The sequence below is a fragment of the Streptopelia decaocto genome (genome assembly GCF_964273445.1).
Source record: "Streptopelia decaocto genome assembly, chromosome: 1".
Lineage (NCBI taxonomy): Eukaryota > Metazoa > Chordata > Aves > Columbiformes > Columbidae > Streptopelia > Streptopelia decaocto.
In genome coordinates this window covers 22,715,127-22,740,799 of record NC_138663.1, presented here as the reverse complement: position 1 = coordinate 22,740,799, position 25,673 = coordinate 22,715,127, and the positions used below count along the sequence as shown (strand labels likewise).

Genomic DNA, 25,673 nt, shown 5'->3' with positions numbered 1-25,673 from the left:
ACCACTTTGACCTTTTCAGTATTCAACATTTTATTTGAAAGCCTGTTCCTTCCTTTCTATTTCTGTTACTGATTAAGAAATAGAAGTTGGATGGAGCAAATCAAACTGGAAATAAGAGGTAAGAAATCAAGTTCATGACAAGTAAGTACATAAAATTAATGTCTATTTTAAAAATATTTAGAACCTACTCCTTAATACTTAAGTAACTGGAGAAACTTTGAACAAAAACAAAAAAACAAACACACACACAAACAAACAAACAAAAACAACAACAACAAAACACAAAATCTTTCCTCCTTATATCTTCAAAACTGCTGTCCCACATGTCCTCTCAGGCACTGAATTTTTTTCAGAAATTAATATATCAATTTATTTTACATACTTTCCTCAAATTTATTGCTTTCCATTATGCTTATGTTCACATTTCATTTTGCTTCCAGTCATTGGTTACTTATCTTAAACAGGATGCAAAGTACTCAGAAAGGAGTTGAACTGTCCTGTGTATTTGTATGCCAGCAGCATAAGGGGAACAATGTCCTGATTAGGTTCTCTTAACACACAGCTTATTAACATAGAGCTGGTAAGTTTTGCTCTTTTCTGTGCAGTCTTACACTATGTAATGATTTTTATAGACCTGCCTAGACTCTACAGTCTCAGACCTCATAATTAGATGCTATTCAAACTTTCCATTTTAAAAGCATTTCCAGCTCTGTGGTTTAGGTGAAAAGCCTGAGGACAGTAGACAGATAATAGAATCAGACTGGAGGGGACATTAAGAAATCATCCAATGCACATCCCAGCCCCAAGGAAGAACTAAGTACCCTTACACAATCCCTGTGTTTTTCTAATGTGTGCTCCCAGATCCTTGACGATGGAGGCTCCAAAGTGTCCCCAGGGAAGCTGGTCTAATGCTTTCATGTCTTAACCATTACAAAGGAGTTTCTCCACCTCTAAACAGAATCATGCTAGAGATTAATTCCATCTGTTCACATACACTCTGTTTGGATGAACAAGTGGTCCTCCACTTTTCTGTAAAAGCTATTTGTCTGTTTGAAAACATTTTCCATCACATTTCCGTCCTAGTGAGTTCTTCTTCAGGTTGACTAACCACCTTGCTCAGTCTATCCTGACAAAGCACCTTTTCAAGATTTGTGATTGTTTTTGTTCTTGCTTGTGGAGCCTCTTCCCTTTCGTGAACTGAGGGTCAAAACCTGTACTGAGCCAAAATGGGGTTTCAAAATTGTCAGGCAAATTGAAGGATTACTCAAATTATTTTACAGATGGTATGCCTGCCTGCATGTTCCAGTAAAACATGTGGAATATAGGCAAGTTATAATTTACCGTCATGCTCAAACCATTTTTTGAAACAACATTTTTGACCAGTCTTTCTGTATTTCTCATTGTATGGATCCTTTATCAGAAGCACAACACCTTGCACTTGTCTCTTAAATTGCATACTATTTTTTCAGATCATATCTTCAGTTTTGGACTCTAAGAAACCCTTCTAATACACTCCTAGTCCTTTCCAGATTGAAGTCACCTCCAGATTTCACAAGCATATCCTTCATTCCAAGTCCATCTTCACTAAACATGAAAATATTGACTAGTACCTGATCCAGCATAAACACCTGCCAAATACCACACAAGACATTCTTCCTTTCAAACAGAAAACGTTGCTAATTACTCCCTGAGCAAAGTTTTCTAAATAGGTTTTCATCCAGCCTATGATATTTTCACCTAGATTACCATTTCCAAATTTGCTCAGGAGAATACTCTGTGCAACAGTTGACATAACACTACTAAATATCAAGAGATATCAAGTGCTTCTTCTCCATCTCTAAAGCTGTTATCCTGTCAAAGAAACGTATTAGATGGCTTTGATACTATTTGTTCCTGACAATTCTACACTGGCTACTGATCATATCTCTGTGGTTACATATGATTCACCCAATTACTTATTTCAACATTTTTCTAGGGATTAAAAAATATTTGTCTGTCCTGCCTCTCCTCTGCATTCTTTCTCCAGAACCATTCAAGTCCCTGGTTTCCATAAGAGTTGTCAAATTTCTATGATCACAGAGTTTATCAATATCAAATACTCTAGAAGATAACATAAGTCATAAGGGGGGGGGGGTCGGGGAGAAACAAAAAAAACACAAATCACCACTATTTATTCTTCTGGGTATTACAAAGATCTTGTAACATTTAGGACAGCTATTCATGATTTTAATTGCTTTGGAGTCACAGTTGTATTAATAATATTTATTTAATTAAGCTATTAATATTTATCAGATGACAATTGTCTTTTTTTATTCTGGGATCGATCGAGATCCAAGTGACACAAACTCAAGTCTTTGTGATTATAATGAAATCACAGTTGTTGTTCTTGGATCCATCTGAAGAACTCATATTTCTAGAAATGGGAAATGATAAAGTCCTGAGCACTTTATTTATTTGTTTACTTTCAGAACTCAGCAGAACTAGCTGGGTTGCAGATGGTTTCAAGAAAAAGTGATTTTCAGTCAATGAACTGCTCAGTGAATGTCTGGGGCAGCCAATGTATTCTCTGCTGGATTTGACACAATAGATAAACTGTCTCTTTTAGATACAAACTGTGGAAGAATTATCTATGCCTTTGCTAACTCCAGATCAAACCGTTGCACTGTAGTCAGCCGTAGCTCTCCCATGAAGATATCTAGGATCTGACAACACTGATTATAAGCTAGAAACAGAATTTATCAGTTAACCAATCAAGCATATTATACACACTAGTTCCCTAATGGCAGGAATCAGTGCATTTTTGTCTTACTGCCAAATTGTTGTAGTAATCAGTAACCTTTATGGTTCAAGCATAAGTACCTGAGACACATATGCACCTTCCTCCTATATGATTGAGATGGTCTCTATATTTACATGTGGTTATTGAAAATGGAAGATATTATCATATTTTCTCACTCAAGCTGGTTTGAAAGAACCAGAGTTCACATGTACAGGCCCGGACAGTCAAATCCAGTAGATTAATCGAGGCTTTCCAAGGAAAGCTGTTGGCATTTTTTTTAATTGTTTTTGAAAGGATATTATTTTGTGTCATTTAACACTGTACTCAGTGAAAGACCAATTCTGCCCTCTTTCAAACCACCTGCTACTCATAATTTTATTCCTTGTTGTCCAAAACCTACTGCAACTGAGAAATAGCCATTTTTTCAGGCCAGAAATAACTATATAAGTGTGGGAAATGAGCAAATAAATAAAAATAACAATAAAAAAAAGGAGTGGACCTAAATATACTTGCCATAATATCTGTATTTATACAGAACATTGAATCCTGAAGAAAATATAACAAGGGCATGTCTTTGTACTTCCCAGATTTTTGTTGTTCTTTTTCAAATTCATCAAAATTAAAACCCTGACATCTATCAGTGCTGGAATATGGAAAACAAGATCTCATTGGATTATGATTTTCATAAGCTAAATCAATTGCATCTCCTCAAATCTGACTGGAGTTCCCCTCTTCCAAAAAGGGCAAGAGACACACATTTTTTGCCTCTCTCAGGACCTCTTCTTGAATTACTGCCGGAACTGTTACCTTGGCAGATGCATGAGCAGCAAAATCATCCATAACGGCATACATTTGAGTCCAGGTAACATGACATAAGTGTTGTGATCACACTGCATAGACCAAGGCAGAGCTCAGTGATGCTTTGCAACCCAGCAGCTATGAATACAAAACCTGATAAATATACACTCACCAATTTCTCTGGAGATTTGGGTAAATGCCTCCACTCCACTTTCCCCATAATTGCCTTCGGAAGCCAGCGTTGAGACGTAGTTCCACCCAAGGGCTGTCACGATGTCAACCATGGCCTGTGCTTGGTAGGAGTCTGGTGGGACAACTCGAGAGAAGAAGTCATACCTGGTGTTATCACTCAGTTCTGGAGCTGTAGATGCATAGCTGATTTGAGGTATCTGTAAATCCAATGACAAGTCATTAAAGCCAATATAATATCTTCTCACACTATATGCTTGTATGTTTGAAAGGCTTAAAATAGAATATGCCCAAGCATTGTGCAGAATGTAATATCTTGTTTTAATTAAATCAGCTGATCAAAAAACATTTCAGATTTTATAAAATATCAGTCAAGTCTTATTGTATAACACTCTCACCAAGAAATAATGCACTCTGCTTTTCTCCAGATGTCATGATTCTTGACATTTAAGTGTAACAACTTCTTTTTTGATCCTGGCTCTGATAGGAACAGGTGAAGAAAGAAAAGGGGGGAAAAAAAAAAAAAAAGGAATTCTTACTATTACTACAGAAGATGAAAAGGTCAGTTTTGACAACTGTGATTCTTAAGAATGCTACATTCAAATTTGACAAGTAAAAGTAGATTATTTCCATTTCATTGTTTATTGGTGTACATGCATATGTGCTTTCCCATTTTATTCCTATTTTTCAAGCTCTGTCATAGATTTTTCATTTTCTAGTTTTAATATGGTATTGTGCATGATTTAAGAATAGGAGGCTATGTAGTTAATACCAAATGTTACCTGATGAAAAACAACACAAAAAAAAAAGTATAATCTGCATATAGTATACATATAGAGAAGGAGAAACCACAACGGTATTCTTTGTGGGGAAAAAAAATAATCACCACACCTCACTAAATAATTGAAATCTATTTTAAAAATAAACTATTGTTTTCAGCAGGGGAAAAAAAAAAAATCTAGGGTGATTTTCTTTTAACTCTTGCTTTAAACATCCAATTGCCTTGTCATTGCCCAGAAGAAGCTGTCCATAAACAATATTCAAATATTCTGAAGCATATTTTGATGCAATAAAGATTAATTAACATTTATGGTGACTTAAAAGGGGATTTTCTCATTTAAAATTGTAAAACTGATCAAAGAGTCACTAGCTTGAAATGAAAGATACTCCAAATATCACATTGCTTTTGCAATCTATATTAATAACAATTGCTTAATTCACGTCTTACAAAACACAACATAACCTTCAAGAAAGAAATCTGAACAGAGTTCCTAAACTGAACCTGTTGAGAGATGAATTTATCAGTCCCAGATAAGAGCTGATCTCGTAAATGCTCATTGTTACATTAGATGACATAGTAAAAGGTTTCAGTGCAACCCTTAGGTGCTGCAGAGTGCTTTCTCACCAGCACAAAGTAAAACAGGTATTTGAGGCAACTATAAAGGATTCGAAGAGTCTGGTCATTAACCGTACCTGTAAAGACAGCGTAGACTCCTACCACCTGAAAAAACAGTTTATATCTTAAGGGATGACAAATTCATTCCTTAGTCAGAAGCAAACAAAATAAACTCTTGCGTATCTTGGTGATATTCTTCTTTAAGAAATTTTGTACTAAGGTAAATTCCTCAGAACAAATAATCCGAAATGTTGTAATAATAACAACCAGAGAGAACAGAAAAGAAAAAAAAAAAAAAAAAAAAAGAAAGAGATGATTACAGGATTAAAAAAAAGAGTAAGCTAAAGGTTATATTTCATGGAAATGAGTATTCCTATCATAGCAAAGATCCATCAAGTAAAAATAAAGGAAAAATTGTCCTTACAAAAATTTGCCTTTTATAAATTCCCTTTCTTTCAGAAAATGTTTGAAACATCTTTATGTCTTCACAGACAAGAGATTTTGGCCTGTAATAACACAATTATCCACATTTAGAGTGCATATCATTCTCTTGCTAAATTTGCTCTATTACTATCTAAACCAGTAATCTTTTTCCAGACAGAAAAAAATAAAGACAACCTCTGATTTTACTCATTTTGTTCCTCAGTGTGCCATTTCACAAGTTCTGTGGCATTGCTGATTTGCTGAATGTTATTTCATCAACAATGTTCATAAAATCAACACCAGTAAGAGATCTTGTAGTTGGATATTTTGTCATTGAGAATCTTGAAGTCTAGACCACAGAGTCATATCCATTAACTTTCTCAGTTCCTCTTTCTGTTCAGGTGTGAAGTGAACAACAAATACTAGATATGTGTTTGCAGGAGAGCTGTTGGTACAACACAGCAATGAGATGTTTCAGATCAATAGAGATATTTTATGTACTATGAATATCACTTATTTAGGGCCTTGGAAAATGCAAAGAAGAAATGCTACTTTCCAGCTCTTTGTAGTTCAGGTTCTTCCCTAGAGTGGAAGAAAACGGAAAGTAAATACAGTCCAAATCAATACCCTGAAATCACTGGGCACACCTAGTAGGCTTAAATCGTTGCTGTTCTTCAACTTCTGCCAAATTTCACTACCATGAAAGAACAATATGCCATGTAAAAGTAGGGAGACACTCTCTAAATAGCAAGCCATCCTAAGTTTTGAGAAAAATGGTTCAAGCAACAGAATATGTAGTTATTTTCCTTATTACTTTTTGTATACGTCCCTAATGATTATAGACAACACTTTACATTCAAGAATTTTCTCCCCAAAACTGCAGATCTCCCACCCAGAAACACCTCAAAGATTTCTCTCTGTGAAAGCATTTTATGTGAAAGTAAAGAGAACTTCCCTCCTTGCCTGCTTTTAAATGTACATTTGTATACAGAGGGCACTGAAAAATAGCTTGAAAATTTGAGGATTTGGGGTATGTTCCAACAGTTACACAGTTACTGAAAAGACTTGGAACAACATTCAGAGAAATTGTTTGACATGAGGACAAATTGTTAGGATTTAGTGGTTCAATTATCCATGAATGAAATATATATACATTAAAATGTAACAACTCTAGTTATGGACTGTAGGTTTAATAAACCATTTTACATGTCCCCAAGTACATTTTACAAGATAGAGCATAATGCTGTCTAAGCAAGGGAACTGTTATGCTCTATCAATTCAGTAATATGTGTTTTTAAAACTCCCTAAATAGAGACTGCATTTATACTTTAAGTTCCACTGGCCCCTTGAGACAAAAATTTGCATTTTGAAAGAGACCTGTAAAGGAGCTTTATATTTCTCATTCTAGATTTTTCAATCTAAATTTTCAAAATTAAATACAATATGTGTAACATTTACATTTCATTTAAGGGTTAGATATCTAAGTCAATGGTGGAACCTAAGTCATTAATCTAAGTCATTCTGTTATCCAGTCACTGTCATTAGAAAATGATTCTTCATGATTTAAAGGGAAAAAAAAAAAAAAAAAAACAAAAACAAAAAAAACTATTGCTGAGGACTAAGTAGACAGGATAAGACTTCAAGATACATTCAAGCAAAAATCAGCAGTCAAGAATAGTCTCTGTTTTTTCTGGATCTTTTTGTATACAATGTCAAACTGATTTAAAATTTTCTCTGAACACCTCCACCTCCCAGAAGATTAGAGAAGGTGGAGCAGTCACTTTCACAACTAACTGTCCACGAAGTGTGACTGTGGCAGCACTTCAAAGGAGGAACATCGCTATGTAATATCCACCAAGCATCACTACAAAACAGATTTCTAATCCCTGATGGACAGGGTGCAGACAAGTTCAGAAGTGCCAAAGGCAGCTAACATAACATTTCACTTATTTCAGACAAGTGATAAACTACAGTCAGTCCTCTGTGTGCTGAAAAAAAAGCCACCCACCACTCCCAAATCCAGGACTAATCATAGGGAAGCATTACCCTGAATATGTGTCATGGGTCCAGTGTTGGGATCCAAACCCAAAACCAGAGTTGTTGTACTGAGGACAGAAGAGTAAATTACATGACCCATGCTTGCTATTCCAGTAAAGCATCTTCACCACAGCAGGCAGCGCTTAATATGCCTTCTCTTGAATGACAAGCTGCCTAAGTTTTTGGAGAGAAGTTCACTGGTACCTTTTTTATTGAGCTTTCAAACCTGTTTGCATGCTGCACTTGTCATTGTAAAGTATTAGCTGGCCATTTCAAATGCCATCTTCCTTTACACAGCCTTTCAGCTGAAAACATGATTTGAGAGCAGAGTAGCAGACAGTGAAATGAGCTAAACTCCTAAGAAAAAAGACCTGAGAAAGGAATCACCAGTAATTTTGAACATTACTGATTATTAGTTACAGCAGTAACTGTGCTGTACAGTCACACAGCATAATGGGCTTGAATCACTCACATCTTCAGTTTCACTACCCACTCAGTCCTATCACTACTAACTTTAACATATCAACTAGCATTTTATTTCCCTTTTACATTCTCTCACCACTGAGCAGTCATTTTTTGGGGGGGGAAGATTAGCAATAGTACCTTGAAAATAGTAATAACCGTAGCTAACACACTGAAGTCAACAAATTTTAGGTTAGTGATTGCTCAATATCAACTGGCATTTTACCACCAACTAACACAGCTTGCAAAGGAGTAAAAGTGATTGATATAAAATTTGACTGTAGAAACACGTTTTAAACTTGCTGATATTTTTGAATTTTAAATATCTATCATTAATGGCCCTGTCTTTTCAAGATTTTTATTCCCCCTTCTGTACAGTAAAAAAGAGTTCTTTGTGAGTACAAAAAACTCACAGCGGTGAAATGAATCCTTAGGGCCTAGATGTTGAATGGTTGCTGGGTGAGAGCTGAGGTCACTATATTTTAGCTATTAGTCACATTTGTAAACTGCCAGAGCATCATCTTAGCCTGCTTTTGCTTCTGAAAAACATGTTAGCCTGCAATACACTAATGCTAATGTCATTCAGGGTAGACATTCAAGATTCAAAAGAGTTTGATGAGGCTTAATAACATCTTACACTATACCAAACAAGATTTTAAAATGTTCTTTTTTGTTACTAACTATAGGAGGAGATGAAATGCACAATGAAACTGCCCATTTCTCTCCACTGACTGTAAAGGGAGCCTGGGAGATTAATTCAACTGTTATACACACATTAGGTAGAACGATACTGTAAGCAGCTACAGGTCTTCTGCTGAATCTCAAAATCCCACTCATTTTGGCTACACATGACTATTAAGACATCTGTGCATAGGCAATGATCAACTTCCTTTTGCAATGTCTTCATTCTTCCATCTATGACAAAAACAGAATTGGTCACCCACGCCACCATTAGTGACCTCATTTCATTCATAAACCAACATTAAATAATTCTGGGAAGGTATAACATATTAAAACTCAGTAATGTCATTGAGGATGAGAGATGCCCCATTCAATGCTCAGAACATCTGAGCAGGGTGACACCTTGTCCACTCCACCAGCTACAAACCACCGCTCCTTGAGCTGATGTTGTGGAAAAGTTTCAGCATACGAAATTTTCTGATTCAGCCTCTTTCCACAGATTTTACCATGAGGAGGAGTGACCTCTGACAATATATTTTCCCAGTAGATGTATGTATGTATTCATCTATATTTATAAACACATGTAATTCTAAACTATATTTATTTAGAGGTATACACTCAATGCTTTCTCTGTATATTAAGGGCACTCAACCACAGTATTTATCATGTGTCTAGCAATGCATCTTGTTCAGGAATTACCATAGATTTCAACCCCACTTCCCCAAAGAAAAAAAAAGTTCACATCAGTGAGAGCAAAAGCAAGAAAAAACAGGTATGCTTTTCACTTAGATGAATACAATTTAAAATGCATTTATTTCAGAAAAGCTTAATAGAATTTAAAAGCTTCAGAGAAGGAAAGAACAAAAGTATCATCTGAAAGCTGCCATTAGCTGATTTCACTTGGAAGACAGGAAATTTTTTAAATCCATTTGAATTATTTCAAGTCATTCTATTTGCAGCGTATATAATCATGGCAGTTACTGCCAAGGGTGCTTGCAATTCATACACCTAATGATGAGGAGCTAATGATAAGGCATTTTCAAATATTTTGAAAGTTCCTTATAGGTTTGTATGGTTTTTGTGCAAAGATACGGTCTTTGTGATAGAAAGCAGCATAGCTACTGCTACTTTTTTCAGCAAACACAGAGACAGAAGTGATCTATCACACCTAAATGTTTCTGAGCTGGGATGGGTAAATTATTTTACTCATTCTTTTCACTTCCTATTACTCTTTCACTGGCTTTACTTCTGCTGCCATCAGTTACCTTCTGAAGACATATTCCTGAGCAGAATATATCTCCAGTGAGCTGTACTGATCTTTTCTTGAGAAAAGGACACAGCTGAGAGTCAATGCAGTACAGTTTGCTGCCAATAAAATTATTTCTGCAACCATCATAGGTTGGCCTGGTATGTGAAAAGCCACAGAGACAGATGCAATTGCTAGCCTAGTTGCAATATAAGGATAATATCAAACATGCAAATCTCCTCTTTCATTACTGATTTTCTCTTTTTTTTCCTCAACTACAAACACAGTAATTCTCTATCACACCTATTTCTGAGGATATCTCTGGTGATCAAATGGACTAGCAACTGCAGTATTCTGAATAAAATTAATTACCCTAGACAAATTTATTTCTTATAGTTAATAAACATAGTCATATAGTATCAGATAATGGGATGAAAAAATATTGAATCTCCATTACATTACATTCTATCCCCATCAGCCAGAAAATGTCTTTCATAGAGTCTAACCAGACATGCTACAGCAAACGTATTTCAGTTGTGACCTGCTGTGCTGCCCTGGTAGAACAGGATGCAACAAAGGAAGAATGTGTATAATGTAAAGTGTTCAAGTTTGAGAAGTAGTTTCCTTCCAGTGGGTTGAAGTAGGTCAGGGACTCATTACAAGTCATTACTTTTAATTACACACAAGGGATACTATAGAAGAGAAAAAATAACGTGATACCACAATCTCAAATCTCATAACAGATGCAGCATCTAAAAAAACAAATTCATGACTCCGGAAAACACGGGTCTTTGTGCTGTGTGATGCACTTTAGGGCAAAAGCATTAAAAGGATATTTAAGCATTACGAACATTTTTACAGCTGAAGCACATCTTGTCACACTGTGCATTGCTATGTAACTCCAGGAGGATGAGAATCTATCTAAGGACAGCTTGAACTGTCATCAATGTTCTGTGCAAGAGAGTCTATTGATAAATGTTTAACAATGGCATTTTCTCAGTAAGGGAGCTCTATTCTGGTATTTCCACATCATTTTAAATCCTGGGGTTTGCTTCTCTGAAAACCAGTTACATTAAGCAGTTGTACATTAAATTATCCACCATCTGTAGGCAGCTCTTTCTAAATATTTTAAACCCAGCTGAGGTCTATGGATAGAATGATAGACTGAAGAAGCAGCAGATCAAATGAGTAATATTCATACCGAGATCAAATCACAAGGGGGGAGGGGAGCTGGGGCTTGAGCTTGGGAATGGCTGTTAGCTCTTCCTTCACAGTTTCTTATGTTCTCTAATCATTAGATCAAACGGGAAGCCAAGGATGGTCAGATAGCTTCAGGGAATTCTTAAACTATTAAAATTCCTTTTTGACTTGTTGGGGATACCCACACTTAATTATGTGTATCAATATATTAGACTTGTGTCAGTCTCTACTGAGCACAGTGTGAACTCTGATATTTCAAAGCTTTTTTAGCCCTACATCTCTCATTAGAGCTTGTCATGTCAATGGCTGGAACTGTAATCTCTTTTGATGAGTTTGAGAAAAATATACAAAGATGTGCATTACTTTTGGTCTGAACTAACAAAGTCAACTTTTTAATATTATTCGGTAGTAATAAATCTACCTAGTAGCTTATAAAGTATTCCTCAGTCCAAACTGGGTTTCCTTTACATTCATTTATTAATTAGTACTACAGAGAGCACAACAGACAACTTGAGAGACTCACCAGTGGGGACACACAGTTGTCCACAGATATTTTGCTGGTTACAGAAACCATCACTATGGAAGAAGTGGATGTTCTAAGCAGGATGCAAGATGAGTGCTCTGCTTAATGGACAATTCTGATACTTGCATTCACATTGTGATGTTGCAAGGCCAGTTCAGCTTACATCACTGGATGAGCAGTAGTACTATCCATTTGCTACCTATGCTGACAGCTTAATGTCACGAGATACAAGTAACTGAAAAATATCATGAGGAGGGGAAGCAAATTTCATATTGTTCACAGCTCTCTCCACAGCTGTGGACAATGTGAAGACATGTAAACAGGGCTCAGCCGGCCAGACAACATATGCGCAGTGTTTTAGTGCTTTCTCGTGTTCTGGGATATGCTGCCCACACTTCAGCTATTGCCCCAGAAAGCCCAGTTTTCCTGTAATCTGTAGACTCCATGCTAATTATTTGGATATTTCATATCAGAGTGCATTAAAGGAATCCCTATGATTCACCATAGCTAGGGATTCCTTCTGCAGCACTACCAGTTCATATGGGATTATAAAGCATCATTTTAAATCCATATATTACAGACTTGGAAGAAGAGAAATTAAAGATTTCCCTTTTTTATGTGTTTAGATGATTTTTCTTCATTTCTCAAAACAATATGCCTTAGAAGTTGAAGAAATTTTAGCTTGAGTTTTTAAACTCTAAAGTTACAAGAAGAAAACGTTAGCCAAGTCAAGCCATTTCCAAAAGTTTAATGTTTCCTATATTACCACAGTGAGATGCTAAGTCCAGTTGTAGTGGTAGAATAGTTGAAAAAAAAAAAAAAAATTCCAATCAAAAGATTGGTAATTATGTACGAATTAAGGTCTGAGGCCCATGGGAGTGATTTTCATGCCTTCCTTTCTATTAAAAATGTACTTAATTTTAAAAATAGTAGGGTTGCTGTGGAAAAAAAGGCACCCTCCTCCACACAGTTCCTGAACACCATATGGCAACGTCTCTTCCATGATTACCAGATTCTATTTGATTCTGACTTCAGCACAATGTTTTATCACTACATCAATCCATGGATTATTTCATCAAGAGCATTACGGTGAGCAGAGAGATGGAAATCCATGCAACACAAGTGTATGTACAAAGTAGGACTACATTGCCACAAACTCTGCAACAGCTCCTGCAGAGTTTGGGGAAGTTGTGAAAACCTAGATACTTCAAATCCATTAACAGGACAGGTGCATTAGAAATGAAGCATTCACTGGTGGGGGTGGAGTGGAAGGGAATAAAACAAAAATACTGATTACATAAATGAATTACATGACCAAAGTGATTTGAGCTAAAAGGAGCAACCTAGTGTTTTGTTTCCTTCTGTCTAACAGTGTCAGAGTCTGGAATCCTCAGAAGTACAACCTGGTTGCCAATGTGATAATCTTACTTGACCCTTTTTAAGATCCCAGACTTGCAGCCTTAAAAACAAACAAACAAACAAACAAAAAAAAAAAACCACACAGATCTAAGTGCATTATCTATTATTTGGGGTTGTTCACAATAGTAACTATCATGACCTCAACCTAGAAAAAAAAGGCCTCCTAATATGAACTCAAAATTACATTGCACAAAGTACAAAAGCATACCTGTTCCCTCCCTCCACCAAAAAACCTATATTGAAACCTGCATGTCCAAGTACACGCAGGGAACTTAACACACACTGTTTCCACCAAGGCATTTTGTACAGTTTTTAGGGCCTTCAAGAAGTACATGGTTCTTTAGCAACTGCTCCACAGCCAAAAAATCAGAACAACACACATTTTGTAATTCAGGTAGGATAGGTCCAGCATTAAAAACCATACTGAACACACACAAACAGACCACAACACAAGGAGGCTGTGCCCATGGTTGAGTGTATCAGAGACACCCTCAAAATCTAAACTCATCTATCACTTGTTTTGACTCTGCCAGCAGCCAAGAGTAAAGTTTCCAAAAAGTAATAAGAACATCCTGAAAGTGAGGAATTATAAAAGAAATTATTATATTTTTATATACAAATATTTTTTATGTATGTATAAAATATGTACATATATGCACACACATATTCCATGTCTTGGACCCTTTTTTCTTTCCTATCTGATAGAGTGGTTAGTGGTTTATACTTCCCAGCTGAGAAGGCTATCCCGATTTTGTTTCTAAGCTGATATTGTTACTGACTCAAATTAAACAAGAGGAGCTCTAAGAAAAGCACAGCTTGAAGGGAATAAGATCACTTGAAGAAAGAGAGAACTTGCAGAGATTTCCTACCTGTACAGCAGTATATGCTTAGCTTTTCCATTTAAAGAAGAGGATTAGAATATTGGGAAAAGCTTTCTAAAAACAGTTCCGTGTTATTTCTTAGTGAACTGGTTTCTATTTCCTGTAGATAGATAGGTACATTTGTCTGATATTTTCCTCTTTTTCTCCTGTAACTCATACTTACTTTCCTCAGACATTGCAACTTACATGTCCCTCTTGCTATCTTCTTGATGTTCTCTCTTCTCTATGCGAGAATCTCCTTCTTCGCAGATATCTCTTTTCCTTCAGACCCAGTTTCCCTTCCTCTTCTCACTCCCCACTCCCTTCTCAGTCACAACTTGACTGAAGTGAGAAGGAAGAGTGGACAGCGATTATTTTCGAAAGAGCTGATTTAGGATTCTCTGTTCCAGCTCTGCTTCTCCCCTTCAACAGCCTATGGTTCAGAGATACCCAGTGCTTCCACTTGGCCCAGCAGGAGGGGCAAAGGGGAACTCCTCTTCTGTGAAATAAGCTTGGACAGGGTCACTTCTCACTCTCATCTACCGAGTAATGCTTCCTTCCCCATAATAGGCGTTTTTGCTCTCTGACTGCATTAGGAACACATCCACAAAGTCAGCAAAAGCAATGTTTGATGTAGGAAAAAAACCTATATTGGATGAGCATTTCACATCATTTCTGCAAATTCTCCTTTTCCCTATTTTTATTCATTGCAATTTAAGTATAAATCAGTTTAGTGTTATCACCAACATACAGCCTTGTTTGAGTACTAGTCTCAGCCTCCCTGGCTAGTGTGATGGATATTTCATCCCTAGCTGGGACTCTCCAATATCTCTAAGTCCAAATACAGATGATATACAAGTCCTTTTGAAGGTTCTTAAAAGTCCTCCTCAGTTAGCTTGATCCTGTAAGCCTGGTCCCACCAAGAACACCCTACTTCAGCAGCTCAGCAGGATGCTGAAAGAAAAGGGTGTGAAGGAGCTTCCAATAAGCTCAAAAAAGCTCCACCACTCATTTTTTCCCATTTCAGCAGTCCCAGTAACACTCCATATATCTGACAGGATGCCAACAATCAGCGGTAGAGCTTGCTGACAACCACTTTCTGCTGCTCCAAGAAGCATCTCTCCTGCCTGCCTTCACACCTACAGGTATCAGCGCACCTTTGCCACACCACTCAGCCAGGCAGAGCTTCAGCAGGCAGCCAGGGGAACCTTGGCCCTGGGGCTCCATAAAAACCTTTGTTATCAGCTAAAAGGAGGTGCAAATGTTCATATCAGCCCATGAAATATTTTACAGGATTCAGTGTCTTTATTTGGGTAGAATAAGAAACCAATTGATCCTGTTCTGACCAAATACTGGGAACCTTTATACACTTCGACCACCGAAGATTTTTCCTTTGACGGATGCAAAACATCTGTTTTTATGAAACCATCTTTAGTTTGGAACTTTTTAAGAGAACTCCATGTTTACCAGTGTTTCAATCTACAACTACTGCATTGAGTACATTGGTACACTGATCAGCAGTCTTTGGAAATCTCCTTTTGTGTACTGTGCACAAATGATTTGTATTAGGAACTAGAGTACCACTGTACCACTTCTGAATACTGTAGCAGCTTTTGATGAGTGAGCATCTTTTATTTTGAAATTGTCCTCCCTCAGTCTGTTGCTGCATATGTTAAAAGACCCCATCAAAAGCAAAATTACACTAAACTAGATTTAAAAGTGTCAAGTGCATTGAATAAACATTGGAGACATCAAAAGCCTAAGTGGATGCTCCTGATGACAAGTGGTGTGGGAATGCCAGCCTGTGCTGAGCCTGATGCAATTCCATTTATATCTACTTATTGAAATTGCTTCAGAAATATATATCTGCATATCAGTGTCACCTATTGACTTCCAGGCACTAGAAGAGTTGGTTTAAAATAGCCAACTGAAAGAAATCAACATGTTTTTTCCATGGAATATAAATGTCATCTACATCTCTTTAAAAAAAAAAAAAAAAAAAAAAAAAGGCCCAACCCACACAACTTTCAAGTATTTGTTTTTTGATGTCTTTAGCCTGCCTTCTCCTTCACAGTTTGCAGATCTTACGTTTTAATCATAAAGGCAACAAAGCACTGAGGTTTATTGGAACAGGATTTGTGGGATCTGTCTGGCACTTGGGCTGCCTAGGTAACATATGGTGAAGTTAAGCACTTTGGAATTAGATTCACATGATACTTCCTAACCTCATCAGTAGGAAATACCAAGCAAGAGAAACATCCAAGATCTCCCTTTTTGTGCGTGTAGGTGGAATCAAGATAGCAGTTAATTGCCCAAAATCATCTTCCACATACAAGATTGGTTCACAATTCTCCTCTAAAAACAAGTCTGAAGAAGAGGACAACATTGCCATTTCTATATTTTAAAGAAAAGCTAATTGCCACAGAGCCCACATTTATCCACTGGCATCTTCATTCTTAGTTGGGAGCCCTTCTTTTGTGGAGGGCCGACAACCTCCCTCAAGTCCCTTTCCTCTACATTAGAATCCAATGCAGAAAAGGTTATAGCAAATGCCAAAGTGTGAAACATGGCTCTCATGTCATCTTCAGCATGCATACAACCTGAACCAAATCTCCCAAGGGACTGGTCTAACTGGTGTTAGCCAGGCTGAGTTGTGGAGGATCCTCTCAGCCTCCCGTGGCAGCAGGACCCTGTATGGATGAGTTACATAAAGCTGGAGAACAAACAGGTGCAGCAGATATAATTGCACAGCTCTGCAATATATCTGAGCTGGGGCAGATTCCAGGATCTGGTCTTCACTTCTTGAGGTACATTTGACACTGAATAAAATATTATTTGCCAAACACTTAGGCAATAAGCTAAGTGCCAACGTGGCAGCTCTTATAGGGAAATACACTTACAGAACTTTAAATGCTAAGAGAACGTTATTGGCCAAAATTAGACACCAGAAGTTTCACAGATCCAAAAACATATTTACAGATCACAAATTGAGACGTCCAAGTACCACTTTAGATACACAAGAGGGTTGTGTGAGGTCTTATTTATTTTATATGGGCTAGTTGGTCCAAATGTCATTCCTCAGATTTATGAAAACAACTAAGAGGTCCAGCCAAATTATTCAGTTTCCAAACAAATCTGCAAATCTTCTGAGTCAGATTTCTAAAGAATTGTGACTTCTCTCTGTACTAGGATAAGAGAAATTTCTGCCTGACAGAATTCCCCATACAATTGAAGTTATTTTCTATACATTCATACATCAATCAGAGTTTTCTCTATTATTTCTGAGCATGTTTCCCTTTCCATTCACTTAATTTGGCTGAACCAACAATAAACAATATTTTACTCAAGAGAGCACTTTATATACACAGGTGCCACAACAGTTAGACTCCAGCACAAAGAGTGAATTGGTTTCAAATACACTTCTCCACATACAGAGGAGAGTTTTGTACAGAATATGTCAGAATAAAAACAGAGTTACTGTCAGCACTTTTTCTGGTGACCAATAGCCCCAGAGTCCCTCTACCACCCCAGGCATCAAAGCAAAGGGCACCTTCAAAGGCCAGCTCACTCTTTGCACAGCCCGATAGATACAAGTCTCAGGGCTGGAGTCTCCAGAGTCCGCTCTGTCCTGCAGCTGGCTGTGGAGCAAAACCTGATTTTCAGATGGGCAGCTGGCTGCAGAAACCCCAGCCGCTGCATCTGGTGCTTTGTCTTGCTAATCTACACATGGAGAAGCATAGCTGAGAACAGTGCATGATTCCTCAGCCCAGCGCAGCCTCACAGGAGGCAGAGCACGACTGTAGTGCCACAGTGGGCAGGAGCAGAACAGCTCACCCTACTAGAGTGGACGGAAAAGCTTTACATTTTTCCTTAGTACTCTGATGATGAAACCCTCCTCTGAGCTTCTGCAGCTGAGGTGGGGAGCTGGTGCTTCTGCCCCTCCATTCATTCCCATGGGATCACAACCAGGCACTGCACACAGAGAGCAAACCATGATTCTGTCCCTGAACAGATGGAGCATCTCCTAGCTGTATCAATAGGGAGAAGACAGCATTTCTGGGATACATCATTTACTTTCCTTCCAGTCAGGAAAAAAATCACTGAAAAACTAAGTACACAGGTAGTACCATTGCATTAAGGCCTACAGATTAAGTTACAGGGGCACAAAAAGGCTTCGTAAATACTGGTAGCTGACTAGACAGGAGATCATTTGAATCTTTACACCAGACATAGGCCAGATGCATCATACCATCACTTTTTCCACTTGGCAATGTTCATTTCCCCCCTCCCACACCAGGACTGCTCACTTAAACCACAAACTACTGATATTATTAGTGGTATTTTCTCAAATTTTCCTAAAAGCAAAGAAACAAATAGAAGAACCCTCTTCAGACTTCTGTTTCACAGTTTGAATTAATGCATGCCACACAATACAGCAAGTCCTACCAAGGAGCTTTTCTGCATGGAAATTACTGAATTATTTCCATGCTACCACAGACTTTGGAAATCTCAATTCTACAGAAGAAACTTCCAGAAAGATAATAAACAATAATGCTCTCACCTGATATGAGCATCAGCCTCTCCTTACTATAGTTCTTGAAGCTATAAAAAAAACCCTGAAGCATATTTCCTTTGTTCCCTAAATTGACTATACTGAAAATATGAGATTCAAGATCCAGACTCTGTAAGTTCACTATTCAAGTGTTTATTAAGGTCAAGGAAGCTTTTCACAGACATGGAATTTTACCTGAAGGCAGAAGTTGAAGAATCAGATGATCAGAAATGTGATCTTCTCACACACATCTTTTTTAAAGCTTTTATATACACACCTACACGTTCTCAAGAAATAAGAAGCACTTGAGATTCTTCTCACACTGTATCAGTTTCCACATCTTATCTCACTTCAGCTCATACCTGCTGTAGAAATTATATCTAAGAAAAGAAATTAACATGCTCAAACCTACCAGTTAATAATAAATTCCTGAAGTATAGTCAAACAAGTTAATTTGTTTTATCTCTTTAAAATGCAAAAAGCAGCAAGTTAAATACTGAACTTTCTCTCAGAATGTGAAAAAAATATTATCATTTTATTGACTGTAAACATTCAATCTAAAGAACAGTTGGAAGGTAGAGTCTGGAATACCTACTTTGATTAGTCAACAGATGCTCTACAGAGTCAAAACTTACTTACTCCCTGAGTTTTTACTTTTATTGTTAACTCAAACAAAAACAAAATAGAAAACTAAGCTTTTTTCCCCAAGTGACTACATCAGCAGCAGCTCTCTAAAAACTATCTTTGCTCTAATACTTGATTATATCTGCTTCAGGGAAAGTTTCCTATATCTTGTATAATTTCCACCTGCTTGTATGAGTCACATGTTAGTACAGCTGCTTCTTAACGGTAGTGCCTTGCAGCTGAGATAAGAGTGAATTCAACAACTGAAGATCAAGAGGTGATTTGACAGTCTAATACATTAGTTTCTTCCACTGACAGAAACCATATTTCCTTATATAAATTAAATCATTACATGATCCAGTAGCTAAAACAAGGAAAATGAAAAATAGGACCAGAAATAAGGTAAAGATATTTAACACTGAAAGTAACAAATTGCTGCAGAACCGTGCTGGATTCTACTTCTTGATTTTTAGTGTCAGATAGTGGAGTGTAGAGCCTAGACTTCAGATCAGCAGATCTCAGCTTATTCAGGAAACTGTTGGGTGTGATCCTGTGGCAGCTCTGAAGAGTAAAGTAGCTCAGGGAAGCTGGTGAGTCTTTCAGACAGCATCCTACAAGATCAGTCCTTCCCAATATTCAGGAAGACCAGCAAACTTATCAGAAAACCTGCATGACTGAGAAGGGAACTTATGGTGTGGAGATATTAAAAGGCAACACACAGGAGAATAATGCAGGGACAAAGGACAGAAATTTATAAACATTGCTTCAGCAGGCAGAGATACTGTCAGAAAAGCCAAAGCCCACTTAGAGTAGAAGGGACAGCAAAAGGACCAATAAGAGCTTCTACCAATACATTCGTAGCAAAATGCTGAACAAGCACAATGTGGGGTGGATGATTTAGTAACAGCAGACACAGATAAGACAGAGATATCTTCTTTTCTCCAGTCTTCACCAACAAGGTTTCTCAGACCTCTCTGCTTAATGAAAGAGTTCCAAGAGGAAAACAACAGTGGATGAGAATCAAGTCAGGGATTACTTGAGATAAATCACCCTGTACACACCCATGGACCTTGCTGGGCTGCAGCCAAAGGTTCCGAGAGAACTGGCCAATATCCTTGCAAGATCACTCTCTATCATCTTTGAAAGGTCATGGAGACTGGAAGAGGTGCCTCATAAGAGGAAGAAAGCAAATGCTGCACCTCACCTTCAACAAAGATAAAAAGGGGAACTAGAACCAGATCAGCTTCACCTCAGCCCCTGGAAAAATCGTGGAGGGATTCTTCTCGGAGTATACCTCTGGACATAAGAAGAAGATGACTAGAAGCATGGATTTATCTAGGGTAAATTATGCCTGACCACTGAATTGCTCACTCCACAATATAGTGACAACATCTGTGGTCAAGGACAGATCAGGGGATGCCATTTACCTTGGCAATAGCTTTTAACACTGTCTCCAACAGTATTCTTATATCCAAATTACAACTTTACAATCTGTTGGTGAATGACTCGACAGCTAAAAACTGAGTTGGACAATCAGGAAAGGGTCATGATTAAGGGGCCATACACCACCTGGAAGCTAGTAGTAAGATGGGGGTCTAGCCTGGGGCACATCTCATTTAACACTTTTATCAGTGACATGTAGGTCATTGAGATGATGGCGTGCACTCTCATCAAGTTTGCAGATTATACCAGACTGAAGGAAACACTGGATATACTGCAGGATAGGACTGTCCTGTAAAGGGACATAGACAGTCTTAAGGGACAGGCCAACAGGATCTTCATTAAATTCAACAAGGACAAATGCAAATCCCTGCACCAAGGAAGGAAGAGCTCTTTGCAACTATACAGGCTGGGGTCTGATGAATGGGGAGCAACTCCACAGAAAACGCCCTGGGGCTCTGGAATACAGCAGCATGGGCCAGCAGTACCCTGGCAACAAAGAGGTCCAGCAGCCTCCTGGCCTGTAGTAACAGGAGCAGTACATCAAGACAAAGGATCGTCACCCTCCATTCATCATTTTTTAGACCACATTTAGAATACTGTGTGAAGTTTTGTGTCCTCCAGTACAAGACAGATATGGATGAACCAGACCAAGTTCAGCAAAACGCCTCTATGATGTTTGGGAGCTAAAGCTCTTGCCCTGCTGGGAGAGGCTGAGAGAGCTGGGATTGTTCATCTTGGAGCAAAGTTGTCTTGAGGAGAACTGTAACAGCCCTGCAGCGTCAAAAGATGTGGTCAGACTCTACAGCCATGAATGGTGGCAGAGTGAAAGGCAACAGGCAAACGTTGGAACGAGGAAGGTTCAGACCAATACAAGGAGAAACTTTTTTACTCTAAGGACAGTCAGACAGTGTAACAAGCTGCCCAGAGATCTCCTCTCCATCCTTGGGGGTTTTCAAGACCCAAGTGGATAAAGACCTGGGGAATTATTTTGATCTCACAGCTGACCTTGCTTTGAGCAGGAGGCTGGTTCATCCCATCTTACTGGTGACAGGACTGAGCTTCATGTTTTCCTCAGTGCTCTCTGTAGGTCATGAGACAGGAACCTCAACTTGGTAATTCACATCTGAATGGATGGATAAACCTCTACTGGAGACCTATTTGTCTCCAGGGGCTGCAGAGATAACTTAAAGTCGTGGCCTCATTACTATTATGGTATCTTTCTGTGCCCCGGTGGCAGCTTTTACTAGGAAAATGCCAAGCAATTTCTTGGCTCCTCATGCATCCTGATTTTGATGCCATAATATGGCCAGTAAATAAGGTAAGGCACATGTGTACCTCTCTCTGCCAAGGTCCTGTTGCCGGAAGTATATGGCATTGACACATAAGGAGCATCACTAATTCTAAAGACCACTAGGAAAGTGAAAGATGTTTTCCAAGTCTTCATTCCTTTTCTTATACACAGAAGCAATACCTTACTGAGAATGACAGTCTTCACCATCTAGAAAACACAAGGTATTTTAACAACATTCTGTTTATGTATTTGTAAATAAAAAAAAAAAAAAAAAAAGTACACATCAGTTCCATCAACCAGCTAAAAGGTCAATTTCACATCAGCAGAGACAAAAAACCTTATTTGTGTTTCTGCCCTTTCCACATCATTTTGAAGATATTCTTTGTGAAAAATGTCTTTATCATCTAATCAATTTCTTTTTCTTAAATACCTCTGTGTTAAACAGCTCTTGGAACATTTTATTAATTTTTATGAGCATTTACCTCTTCCTCCAGATACATAGTTTCAGACTTATTTTGCTTTCCAACCTCAGCCTTTACAGCTACTGTTCCAGCACAAGTGCCACTTCAGCTCTAGCCTCCCCCACACAAAGAACCTTTCCTTGTGTTGCGTGTCCCAGACCACAGTAAAAGCTCTGTTAAGAAACCCTCAGTCTGTGTAATAAGAAATCAAATTTCTGTAATTTACTTAATAAAGCAACATATTAAGTATGCTACGAATAAATAAATTACCATTTTTAATTAGGCATAACAAACAATTAAACAGATGACATTTAAAATAATCTTCTCTACTGGAGGAAACATGATTTAAATCGGTGTTGAGACCAGCACTCTCCTTGTGGATGTTCCTTCAAATGCAGTGACATTCAAAATCATCATAGCACTTTCAGACACGAGTCTATTTCCATTTTTCAGTATTTGAGGTTTCACTTTTAAGCCAATTTTTTTTCAGCTACCAAACTTCCCTAGAAATGCTTCATGTCTTAAAGTTTCTGCTCAGCTCCATAGTATGTAATTGCTGAACAGCTGCACAGTCATACCAACCACTGATAAAAAGGCATTACAAACTTCTAAGCAAATCATATTTATAATGCATAATATTCAAGGCCAAAGAAAATCAGTAGTACTTCAAGGCAAACTTCTGAAAATAGGACAAGTGCATCTTGGGAAAGATGATGGTAAATACTGCACAACAATGAAAAGATGCAGCTGACTAAAACATAGCTCCTGTACAGCACACTGAAAAGAGAATTACCTTACTTTTATCTCCCAAATTAAAGCATTATCTGCAGGTAACTGCTTCAGGGACTGGAGTGAAAACCTTTAGGAGTCCAGTCCAGCAAAGAGTAGGTACCTTCAGGAGATACACAATTGTTAGCACACGGGTTGTCTCCCTGTCTTCATATATTTAAATACCTCAAAGATTTGCTTCTGTGAGATATTTCAGGCAATCCAGAAGCCACAGGGGTCCTACTCTGAGAGCTTTCCCTTACATCTTCATTTGTGGTGATGTGATCAAAGAGTGAATCTGTTGAAATCAGTGGAGTAGGGCAGTGTAAATCCAGCCAGAAAGGAAATCTAGCAGGTGCACATTTCACTCACAAGCTTGACTTAGTAATTGGCATCATATGCATACACATTTTCTGCAAAACATCAAATGCTAAAAACAAAGAGAAGACATTGCATATTCACTAAAAGGTGGCAGACGAGTTTTTAGAGAGACTATAAAATACAATAGAGCATTTCACCCAAAAGATCATTTTCAAGAAAAATAGGAAGCCTAAAATGAGCACATGAATTTAATTTTTGTTCTGCTGCCTGAGAGAACTAAATGTAGGATGGTATCTCTCTGCTTGGCCTGGATGTGTGATTCTCATCAGCAGAAATGAGTGCTATCTATGTGCACTGAGGGTAGAACAATTCTGGGTCTGTATGTGCAATCTGGAGTGTGAGAAGGTAGCAGTGAATGTGCTCTAAATTAAACAAGTGAGAAGCTGAAGTGGCCATTTTTGTAGCTAGCACATCTCCAGAGATCTTAAATTGAAGAGGTAGTTGGAGAAGCTTATTTGTGACATATTTTACATCAGTTGGTTTAAGACTATAGCTAGTCTGTTTTATATATAGACATATATAAGCATATATACCTCAAAAATCATACAAAAATAATAAGTTTTTAAAACATTAGGATTATTTCATAAATAAGTCTGTGTGCTTTCAAAAAAGCCTCAGGGGAACAGTTCTACCAACAAGCTCCTGCAAGAAAAATGCTTCCAGGGAATACCTCCCTAGACAAATCTTCTGCTAAGCAGGATGCCTCTGGCAAAATATTTTTGGTAAAATGCTTCTGAAAGATGATGACTTTCTTGACAAAACCTGTGCTCCATCTCCCTCAGAGTGCCCAAAGCAAGGCTTTCATCACTGCGAGGAGCAGCCCATCAGTGGGATGAGCCCTGCTCTTCACTACCTCTAACAAATAAAAATAAAAACAAAAACTGGAACCAATTGCTGTCTGTATCCCAACGATTATAAAGCCAGATATTTCCATAATCACAGTTATTACAAATATTTGTTCTTTGATTAGGTAATAGTGACAAGTAGCTGTCAGAAGAAAGGGATTTATGTGTGACAGAGTTACTGAGAAATAATCATACTATGGTTATGCAAATCAGTCCTTATCAGCCAATCTGACTGCAAAGATTTGCATATGTGATTACAAATGTGCAGTAATACATATGTAACTTTGGGTTCTGCCTGCCTTAGACACTGATTACCCTGCGGAGTACTTAGTTATCTGAAAAATCCTGAAGTTAAACAGGTACTGAAATTTTGTCTTAAAATCAGAGAATGTCTTGAGTTGGAAGGGATCCACAAGGATCATAGAGTCCAACTACTGTCCCTGCACAGGACAATCCCACAGTTCACACCATGTGTCTGAGGGCACTGTCCAGTTTGTCTTGTTTTTCACATTCCTTGCATTATCTGGTACAAGTATATCTGTTAAAATATTCTTATGCCAAAGAGATCTTAAAATATATATTCCCAACAAACAAGATTACTGTAGTGTTCCTCTTCCTCATTAATGTATTTGTTTCCTCATTGTCCTCTTGCTGCAACTACATAACTTCAGGGAAGTGTTTCTGTCCCTATGGACACTACATAAGAGTGAAAAACCAAAAAATACAAAGTCACCATATCTACTATGATATTGAATAAGGAGATCAGGGCATATAGATGTGAACATGCTGCACAGATATCCAGAAAACATAGTGGTTTAAGTAGATCAGTCTTGTTTCAGACATATCGCTATAGCTAAAAAAAGGTAGTCATGCTTTTTGCATAAAACCTTTCAGGGCTAGAAAATTTGTGATCTTCAAGCTACAGTATCAATCTCCCCTATTTTGAATGGGGGAAGGAGTAAATTTACAAAAGATTAAGCATTTTCCAGACTTTTCTACCTAGAGAGATCCTATTTCAGTTCACTGCTCAATCTGAATCTCTTTGATACATCTAGTTTTTGGCATGTGAGTTTGAAAGTGTTGATAGAGGCTGATAGCCTGGAATATCTGGTCACTTCACAGTTTAAACTGCAGGCCAGATCCCATTTTCCTAAATCTTGCCTAAGCCAGAATGCAAGTGTATGCATTCCCCTCAAAAATCTGTCCAGCCTGTTGACCCATGTGCATAATCCTTTAAATATATTTCTGTTTGTCTTAAAGTTTTCTCTGTTGTCTCAAGTATGTCTCCCATAAGA

At 37.9% G+C, this 25,673-nt stretch overlaps 1 protein-coding gene across 1 annotated transcript in view; it reads right to left on the bottom strand.

The window, feature by feature from the left end:
- Positions 1-25,673, bottom strand: part of GRM8 (glutamate metabotropic receptor 8) — a gene marked incomplete at both ends in the record, with an annotated part of 340,828 nt that overhangs the window by 276,553 nt on the left and 38,602 nt on the right. The window contains one exon of the mRNA XM_082066696.1: positions 3,750-3,966. Coding sequence (XP_081922822.1) covers positions 3,750-3,966 — 217 coding nt within the window. The remainder of the gene's footprint in view (positions 1-3,749; positions 3,967-25,673) is intronic.